The sequence below is a fragment of the Lolium perenne genome, chromosome 6 (assembly GCF_019359855.2).
Source record: "Lolium perenne isolate Kyuss_39 chromosome 6, Kyuss_2.0, whole genome shotgun sequence".
NCBI classification, from domain to species: Eukaryota; Viridiplantae; Streptophyta; class Magnoliopsida; order Poales; family Poaceae; genus Lolium; species Lolium perenne.
The window spans coordinates 218,636,906-218,646,927 of NC_067249.2; the positions used below are offsets into that span (position 1 = coordinate 218,636,906).

At 50.8% G+C, this 10,022-nt stretch overlaps 2 protein-coding genes across 2 annotated transcripts; both read right to left on the reverse strand.

Annotated features, from left to right (window-relative positions):
• Window positions 1-305: 305 nt before the first annotated feature.
• LOC139832628 (uncharacterized) lies at window positions 306-909 on the reverse strand. Its single transcript, XM_071822427.1, has 2 exons — window positions 501-909; window positions 306-418 (listed from the first exon to the last, which is right to left on the reverse strand). The coding sequence occupies exons 1-2, from the start codon at window positions 907-909 to the stop codon at window positions 306-308; spliced, it is 522 nt and encodes a 173-aa protein (XP_071678528.1).
• A 342-nt stretch (window positions 910-1,251) lies between these two features.
• Window positions 1,252-2,234, reverse strand: LOC127310043 (uncharacterized). The gene is made up of 2 exons (XM_051340743.1): window positions 1,854-2,234; window positions 1,252-1,374 (listed from the first exon to the last, which is right to left on the reverse strand). Exons 1-2 carry the CDS (start codon window positions 2,232-2,234, stop codon window positions 1,252-1,254), a joined length of 504 nt encoding a protein of 167 aa, XP_051196703.1.
• Window positions 2,235-10,022: the final 7,788 nt, after the last annotated feature.

A 10,022-nucleotide genomic window follows, 5' to 3' on the forward strand; every position in this document is an offset into this window, starting at 1 on the left:
CATGTTGTCGCTGACCGCATCACACAAATTCATCGACTGCTGCACGATGAGGCTTGAGTCCCCGTAAATCTCTAGTCGTGTGGCGCTGCATGCTTACGCCATGCGCATGTCGTGCGCGAGGGCTTCATATTCAGCTTCATTGTTTGTCGATAGCGGAAAATTCATCTGCAACACGTACTTTATCTTGTTGCCTTGAGGTGATATGAGGATGACACAAGCGCCGGCCCCATGTTGCGTTTCGAGCCGTCGAAGTACATAGTCCAGGAGCCCGATGTATCAGGAGCAACCGGTGTTTGCGATTGGATCTAGTCGACGAAGAAGTCCGGGAGGACCTGTGACTTGAAGGATGTTCGATTGACGTAGGAGATGTCGTGTGGAGCCAACTCGATGGCCCACTGGGATACTCGACCTGTAGCATCTGGGTTGGTGAGTATGTTCTTCAGCGGTGCTTCCGTGAAGACGATGGTCGGGTGCTCCGCAAAGTAGTGCCGACAACTTACGCGCTATCATCCATACGACGTATGCCAGCTTCTGATGATGCGGGTACCGCTGCTTGGCCGGAGTTAGCACTTTCCTGAGATAGTAGATGGGACGCTGGGCGCCATGGATCTTTCCTGCTCCTTCACGCTCGATGACGAGTACGGTACTGACAACCTGACTTGTTGTGGTGATGTAGAGTACCATCGGCTCCCTATCGTGGAGGGTGACAAGGATCAAGGAAGTAGACAGAACTTTCTTGAGATTTTCGAAAGCTTCCTGAGCTTCTACGGTCCACTTGAACTTCTCCGATTTCTTCATCAGGTGGTAGAAGGGCAGTGCCTTTTCCCCTAGCTTAGCGATGAATCTGCTGAGAGCTGCCACCCGACAGGCCAATTGATGCACTTGTTGCAGGTTTCTTGGTGGCTCCATGTCAAGGACGGCCTTGATTTAGAGGAGGTTGGCTTCGATTCCTTGGGCAGATATGAAGTACCTGAGTACTTGGCCTCCAGGGACCCCGAAGAAGCATTTATTCAGGTTCAACTTGATCTTGTAGCGGTCGAGGTTGTCGAACATCTGTCGAAGATCATCGATGAGCGCGGCAGCGTCCCTAGTCTTGATGATGTTGTCGTCGATGTAGACCTTGATGTTCCTGCCGATCTGCTCCCCGAGGCAGGCTTGCATGCACCGATGGTAGGTTGCGCATGCATTCTTCAAACCGAAGGTGATGATGTTGTAGCAGAAGACACCGTGCAGTGTGATGAATGCGGTCAACTACTGATCTTCCTCCTTCAGCTTCATTTGGTTGTAGCCGGAGTAAGCTTCGAGCAAGGACAGGCGCTCGCAGCCCGCCGTGGAGTTGACGATCTGGTCGATGTGCGGCAGCGGGAAGTGGTCCTTTGGGCAGTTTTAATTAAGGCTAGCGAAGTCGATGCACATGCGGAGGACCGTCATGTCTTTCTTCGGCACCATAACTGGGTTGGCTACGCAATTATCGTCCTTGAGTTTTCGGATGAAGCCGGCCTTGCGGAGTACTATTAGCTTCTTCGCCTATGGCCTTGCACTTCGGCTCCGAGAAGCGACACAGTGTCTGCTGGACAAGTTTGATTTTGGGGTCAACATTGAGGGCATGCTCAGCGAGTTCTCTGGGAATACCTGGCATATCGGATGGTTCCCAGGAAAATATTTCCCAGCGCTCACGGAGGAACTCGATGAGCGCGCCTTCCTATGCGATAGTAAGATCAGCCGACATGTTGACTGTTTTCTTCGGGTCGGAGGGATGCACTTGATGCTTCTTTGCTTTCTTGGCAGCATCAAACTCGTCGATTTTTTGCGCTCCGATTATCGGTAGGTGGCTGCTTGTGGTCAGTGAGTACGTCTAGTGCATTGAGCTCCTCCTTGACCTCAAACTTGGAGGCGATCTTTTGAAAGTCTTTGTCGCAGTTATCGGATCGTGACAAGCTTCTGCGAACGGTGATTGTGGTCCTGTTGTTGCCTGGCATTTTGAGCATTAGGTACCCAGAGTGGGGCACTGCCATGAATTTGGCATATGCTGGCCTCCCGAGGATAGCGTGGTACTGCGATTCCCCATTAACTACCTCTAACTCGAGTCGTTCCTTCCTAAAGTTATCGGGTTTGCCGAAGACAACATCCATGGAGATCTTGCCGAGAGGGTATGCGGGCAGGGTCGGGATGATGCCATGGAAACCTGTGTTGGATTCTTGCAGCATGTCGGTTGTGATGCCCATTGTCTTCATCGTTCTTGCAAACATAAGGTTTAAGCCAGTGCCTCTGTCCATGAAGACTTTTCTCATATTGAACCCGCTAATCTGTGCTTCGAGTACTAGTGCGGCATGGTGATACGCGTACAGCACGCGTCCGTTGGGAACCCCAAGAGGAAGGTGTGATGCGTACAGCGGCAAGTTTTCCCTCAGTAAGAAACCAAGGTTTATCGAACCAGTAGGAGCCAAGAAGCACGTTGAAGGTTGGTGGCGGCGGAGTGTAGTGCGGCGCAACACCAGGGATTCCGGCGCCAACGTGGAACCTGCACAACACAACCAAAGTACTTTGCCCCAACGTAACAGTGAGGTTGTCAATCTCACCGGCTTGCTGTAACAAAGGATTAGATGTATAGTGTGGATGATGATGTTTGCAGAGAACAGTAGAACGAGTATTATAGTAGATTGTATTCGATGTAAAAGAATGGACCGGGGTCCACAGTTCACTAGTGGTGTCTCTCCCATAAGATAAATAGCATGTTGGGTGAACAAATTACAGTTGGGCAATTGACAAATAAAGAGGGCATGACCATGCACATACATGTTATGATGAGTAGTGTGAAATTCAATTGGGCATTACGACAAAGTACATAGACCGCTATCCAGCATGCATCTATGCCTAAAAAGTCCACCTTCAGGTTATCATCCGAACCCCCTCCAGTATTAAGTTGCAAACAACAGACAATTGCATTAAGTATGGTGCGTAATGTAATCAACAAATACATCCTTAGACATAGCATTGATGTTTTATCCCTAGTGGCAACAACACATCCACAACCTTAGAACTTTCTATCACTATCCCAGATTTAATGGAGGCATGAACCCACTATCGAGCATAAATGCTCCCTCTTGGAGTTACAAGTAATGACTTGGCCAGAGCCTCTACTAATAACGGAGAGCATGCAAGATCATAAACAACACATAGATGATAGATTGATAATCAACATAACATAACATTCACTATTCATCGGATCTCAACAAACGCAACATGTAGCATTACAAATAGATGATCTTGATCATGTTAGGCAGCTCACAAGATCCAACAATGATAGCACAATTAGGAGAAGACGATCATCTAGCTACTGCTATGGACCCATAGTCCAGGGGTGAACTACTCACACATCACTCCGGAGGCGACCATGGCGGTGAAGAGTCCTCCGGGAGATGATTCCCCTCTCCGGCAGGGTGCCGGAGGCGATCTCCTGAATCCCCCGAGATGGGATTGGCGGCGGCGGCGTCTCTGGAAGATTTTCCCGTATCGTGGCTCTCGGTACTGGAACTATTATCGACGAAGGCTTATGTAGGCGGAAGGGCGGAGTCGGAGGGCTGACGGGGGCCCCACACACTAGGGCCGCGCGGGCCCCCCTGGGCCGCGCCGCCCTAGTGTGGCGGCGCCTCGTCGCCCCACTTCGGTTCCCTTTCGGTGTTCTGGAAGCTTCGTGGAAAAATAGGCCCCTGGGCGTTGATTTCGTCCAATTCCGAGAATATTTCCTTACTAGGATTTCTGAAACCAAAAACATCAGAAAACAGCAACTGGCTCTTCGGCATCTCGTTAATAGGTTAGTGCTGGAAAATGCATAAATATGACATAAAGTATGTATAAAACATGTAGGTATTGTCATAAAACAAGCATGGAACATAAGAAATTATCGATACGTTGGAGACGTATCAGCATCCCCAAGCTTAGTTCCTACTCGTCCCGAGTAGGTAAACGATAACAAAGATAATTTCTGAAGTGACATGCTATCATAATCTTGATCAATACTATTGCAAGCACATGTAATGAATGCAGCGATCCAAAGCAATGGTAAAGACAATGAGTAAACAATTGAATCATATAGCAAAGACTTTTCATGAATAGTACTTTCAAGACAAGCATCAATAAGTCTTGCATAAGAGTTAACTCATAAAGCAATAAATTCATAGTAAAGGCATTGAAGCAACACAAAGGAAGATTAAGTTTCAGCGGTTGCTTTCAACTTGTAACATGTATATCTCATGGATATTGTCAACATAAAGTAATATAATAAGTGCAATATGCAAGTATGTAGGAATCAATGCACAGTTAACACAAGTGTTTGCTTCTTGAGGTGGAAGGAAGTAGGTAAACTGACTCAACATAAAAGTAGAAGAATGGCCCTTCGCAGAGGGAAGCATCGATTGCTATATTTGTGCTAGAGCTTTTATTTTGAAAACATAAAGAGAGCATAAAAGTAAATTTTGAGAGGTGTTTGTTGTTGTCAACGAATGGTAGTGGGCACTCTAACCCCCTTGCCAGACAAACCTTCAAAGAGCGGCTCCCATGAAACATTTTTATTTTTGGGTGGCACTCCTTCCAACCTTTGCTTTCACAAACCATGGCTAACCGAATCCTCGGGTGCCTGCCAACAATCTCATACCATGAAGGAGTGCCTTTTTATTTTAGTTTTATTTGGATGACACTCCCCCCCACCTTTGCTTTCTCAAGCCATGGCTAACCGAATCCTCGGGTGCCGTCCAACAATCACATACCATGGAGGAGTGTCTATTTTTTGTAAAATTATGAGAGTTAATTAATTGGGACTGGGATTCCCATTGCCAGCTCTTTTTGCAAAATTATTGGATAAGCGGATGAAGCCACTAGTCCATTGGTGAAAGTTGCCCAACAAGATTGAAAGATAAACACCACATACTTCCTCATGCGCTATAAAACATTGACACAAATCAGAGATGATAAATTTTGAAGTGTTTAAAGATAGCACTCAAGCAATTTACTTTGGAATGGCGGAGAAATATCATGTAGTAGGTAGGTATGGTGGACACAAATGGCATAGTGTCGTCGTGGCGAACGAGCAGATGCCATGGGATGGCTTAAGTTGGGGCCGAATGGGCGCTAGAGGATTCGGGGGAGGGTTTGCGACTAGATGGGATGAACTTCCGGATGCTTTCCTCAAGAACACAACCAAAGGCAGGTATGCAAGAAGAAAGACAAGAGGAAGAACTCTGCTCTAGATCGCTTGCTTCATTGATCTCAACATGGTTACAGGTTTCTGGGCGTACATGAGCGTCTAGGGATCGACCATCTAACTTTTTGGATACGGGGGTGCCCCCTCTCCTTATATAGGGGAGAGGGTGGCTTACAGAGCAAGAAACCCTAATGGCATCTTTGACTGGACAAACTACTTTACAAAGCTACTTTAATCATGGATGACGCCGGGGTCTTCTTTTATCAGGGACGCTGACATCCTCCGGCTTCTTTCAGCGTCACCCCTCTCTTTGGCGCCAGGGCTCCGATTAAAGTCACTTTGCTTAGCTTAGCCTTGTCCTCTAGCTCTGAAGAGAATCTTTGACCGGTCTTGCCGACCTGCCCTCCTTCCGGTATCTTCTTCATCCGGTTCCGGTATACCCCTCTGGGGATACCGGTCTGCCTTTACTTAGCCAAGCTCTTATCTTTGTGCTCCGGTAAGAATATTAAACCGGTATCTTGATGGCTCAAACCATCCGGTTTGGCATGCCTTTGGCATACCGGGGGTCATCCCCCCAACATTAGTCCCCGAAGCTGGTATAGTCTGACGGATTTTATCCTACAGACCATGCCAGGTTCTCATATCATAAGATACCGGTTTAATCATTCCGGTGCTTAACTTGGATCCGGCATCTTTGCCCGGACTTACGTTTTTTCTCTTTACGTCGTATCTCCCGGCATCTTTTTGTCCGGTATATTTAGCATTTACTCTCTCCTCGGCGAAGTCGAGAATTTCTCGGGCCCCGCGCCTGTCAGTGACATGCGCACTGTTAACTGTCGCGCCAGTGTCAGGGGTCACTTCCCTTCGACTTCTGCGCGTGTATTAAATGCTCCACAGCGGATCCCAGTCACTGTTCCGGATCCTTGTGCACCTTCCTGTGGCTTTTCGTTTTCTTGCGTGTATCACCGCGCCACGTGGCGGCCCGTGGTGCGAACCGTCGCGGCCCGCGGAGCGAACCGCTGCGGCCCGACGGTTTTCGGCCCACCTTCTCTCTTCCTTTATAAGGCAGAACCGCCCCCTCTTCTTCCTCTTCTCGCATTCTCCGTTCTTCGCGCACAGTGCCTCTTGCTCTCTGCGCCTCCGCCGTTCTTCGTCCGCCGTTCTTCGCTCGAGCTCCGCCGCCCGGCGAACTCGCGCCGCTTCTTCGCCGGACTTCACCGTGTGGAGATTCTTCGCAGTGCTCCTACTGCGACCGCTACATTCACGCTTCCTCGAGCTCTTCTCCGCTCCGCCGTCGACGGAACTCCTCGGCGACCGCAAGCCCACTACTTCACCGGCGAACCTCTTCTGCAGTGACTGCGCCGCCTCAGGTTAGGTCTAATCTGGGTTTCCTTCCCTTTTGCTTGTTTTCTGGATCTTGGGTCGATAGTGTATTTATTTCCCCTTTTCTTTTGATTTTTCTCTTACTCGTAGATCTTCACGCAGGGGCAAACTGTGGGATTCCTGTTTTTCTGCACCTAACCTTATGTCTAGCGAGGAGTCTTCCTCTGCCTCCTCCTCTGCTTCTTCTTCCGGTAGCCGGCAGAGCCAATCCTCCGATAGATCTGCCGCTGATCCTGTTCCGATGGATACCGACTCCGGTAGCCACCAAGAATCCGGTAGCTCTAGCCAAGCTTCCGGTGTAGATCCTTCCGGTGTGACACGTGGAGCCTGGATGGGCTCCAATGTTACCCAGTATGAGATTGACTGGCTATACCGGTCCCGCAGGATTCCGGAGGGAGTAACCTGCCGGCTTCCTGGCGACGAGATTGAACCGGTGCTTCAGCCCGGTGAACATGTTGTTTTCCTCGCTCACTTTGAGCATGGCTTCGGCCTTCCTGTCTCCGAGTTCTTCCGGAAGTTCTTATATTTCTACGAACTCCAACCTCACCATCTTCCCGGCAATGCCGTTTTTTACCTTTCCTGCTTTGCCACCTTCATGGAGGCTTATATTGGCATTCGTCCCATTCGCGAGATGTTTGCCCGCTTCTTTGCTCTACGGATCAATTCCGTTGAGGGCAAGGAAATCCCTAAGCCCAAGCCCCCCGTTCAATGCGGGTCTTGCATTATCGGCTCCCGCCAAGGGAGCCCTTTCTTCAAATTTTCCGGTCTCGAGTCATGCCGATTATGGCAAGGGACCTTCTTCTACGTGAAGAACAATGGCGCCGCAAATCTCATCGATCTGCCGCCTTTCAACCCGGCGCCGCCCAGCAGAGCCAACTGGGGCTACAACCCGAAGTCGGATCATATCGAAACCAACCGGGTGGTACGCTTCATGGCGAACCTGATGAAGGAGACTAACATCTGCTCCGATGATATTATCCGCACCTTCATCTCGCGCCGGGTGCTTCCTCTCAAGCGCCGACAGCATAGGATGAGCGAGATGTATGGTCCTGGTGATCCCACCAAGATTACCGGCCTTCCTCTCAGCAAAAAGGACGTCGTCCGCAAGGCTAAGCAGATCTGCCAGACTGCCATGCCGGATGATTGGGAATGGGGCCTCCTGCCTCTCAGTACTACTAACCCTCCGACCCAAGAAGTAAGAGATTACGCAACTCGGGTCGGCTTACCGGTAACTTTTTGCGGTTGTTAACCTTCTTTTTACTTGTTTCAGGCCAAGGACCGCTTCCCCACTATTCATGCAGAGCGACGTGGCCCCTGCGTGAAGCGTGCCCTAGATTCTGTTGACCCGGATCCTTACATCCGTTGGTAGGACCTGAAGATGGGCAAGACCAAAGCTTCGCGCCTCGGCCCGTCCGTGCCGGAACCAACCGGTTCCTCGGACGACTTGACCTTGATCGAGGTATTTTTCTTTTTCGATTTCCTATACTTTTTCATTATTGCTCCTTTGTAGATGTTCTCTTAGCTATCTTGAACTCGCAGATCCACGAGCACGCACCTCCGCTGCAGGCCGAGGCCGGTTCTGAATTCGTGGAGAAGCTGATGGCCCAGGGCCAGAAGAACAAGGTTCCGGCGTCTGACGCCGGTTCCAGCCAGGCCCCTCCCCCGAAGCGCTTCCGGACGGAGCCTTTGGGGCAGAAGGAAGTAGGTATGAGGCGCTACAAGCGCAAGCAGATGCCGACCTCCTCTGGGTAAGCTCCCGTTTTCTTGCTTGTTTCTTTTTACCAAGTTCTTTTGCCAGTTGCTTTTTTCCAACTCTTTTTCTTTTTCTTTCGTCCAGCCCTGCGCTCAAGCTTGGCCCAAGGCCTGAGGGCTCTGAAGGTACCGCGAGGACCTCAACTCCTCCTCCTCACTCAAGCCCGGCACCATCTGGTACCGGCAACATCTCTGCCTCCCCTCTGGGGGGCACTTCAAGTTCGGGGCGCGCGGCCCCTACACCGCCAGAACACCGCGTGGAGGAGGACTTTGTCTCCCCTCCTGAAAACCAAGACACCGGCGCCAGCAACATCGGCACCGAGGAAGAAGCTGCCGGGCGGGCGGAACCTCTGGTTCCTCCCGTCCTTGAAAACAAGAAGAAGACTTCCGCGCCGGAAACTTCCGTGCCGGAAAGTTCCAACTTGGGTGACGCGCCTAGCGCTCCCCCTTCTCCAAAAACTGCTCCACCGCCACCGCCGGAAGCTCCTCGCACCGAGCCATCCGGTGCCACTCCAACTCCGCCGCCGCCCAAGACCTCAAAGCTCATCAAGGGAAAGGCGACGGCCTCCAACGCCCCCTCCGGCGGTCCACAGCCCATGGTGCTGCACGTTTCCCGCGCCGCCAGCACTGCCAGCGAGAAGGCCACCGGCCTACTTGGCCGGATCACTGAATTCCAGCGCGAAGGCCGGGAGCTGGAGCATCTGCTGCCCTACGTTCAGAAGTGGAACGCCGCGGATATGTCCCCGGCGACCCGCGGTATGGGCAAGGACAGGCTGCTGGCGCCTGACCCTGTTGGAGACCGGTCCTCCGAGGAGCACTTCATGCGGCTTCGTCGAGCCGTCAAGGAGCTGGATAGCGCGTGGTATGACGCCACGAACAACTTGATGGTAAGTTCCACCAACTCTCTTCAACTTTTACCGGTTTCCCTGCTTCCGGATCTTTTCTATCTTTTCTTTAATTTCATGCCGGTTTCTCTCTTTTTTGCTGAATCTTGTCTATCTTCCCAGTCCCCGAGTTTTGTGTTGAGAGCGTAGCTCTTAGCACAAAACTCAACTTCAAAATGCGCGAAACCGGCATAGCCAGTCCCCGAGTTTCGGGTTAAGATCTTTGTTCTTAGCGCGAAACTTATCTTAGAAATGCGCGAAACCGGCATAGCCAGTCCCCGAGTTTCGGGTTAAGATTTTTGTTCTTAGCGCGAAACTTCAACTAATCTCTTTTTCTTGAACAGCTCACGGCTGACGCTCGAAAGGTCCTCTTTGAGGAGCTTCTATGGGAGCACCGGGATCTTGCTGAGGCACATGACAAGTGCCAAGGTAAACTTTTTGTACCTCCGACATCTTCTTACCGGAAAGCTTTCTTTCTCTTAACACTCATGATTTTTTGTTTAACAGTCATCCCGGAAGCTTCTATTGAGGCCCTCAAGGCGCAGCTTGCCGCCGCCCAAGGTACAGCTTCCTGTTTTCCGGTTGGCTTGCTCCTTCTTCATTTTTCCGGTGCAACTTTTATTAACATTTTCTTTCCGGGTTCCAGAGGAAAAGGACCAGCTTATCCGGCAGCACCAGGAGGAGCTGAGCGCCCAGAGGACCAGCTACCAGGAGCTCAAGGGTCAGCTCATCCAGCTAGGTCTTGACCATGCCAAGGCGCTGAAGGCTGCCGAAGCCGATGCGGCGGCTAAGCTGCACGAGGC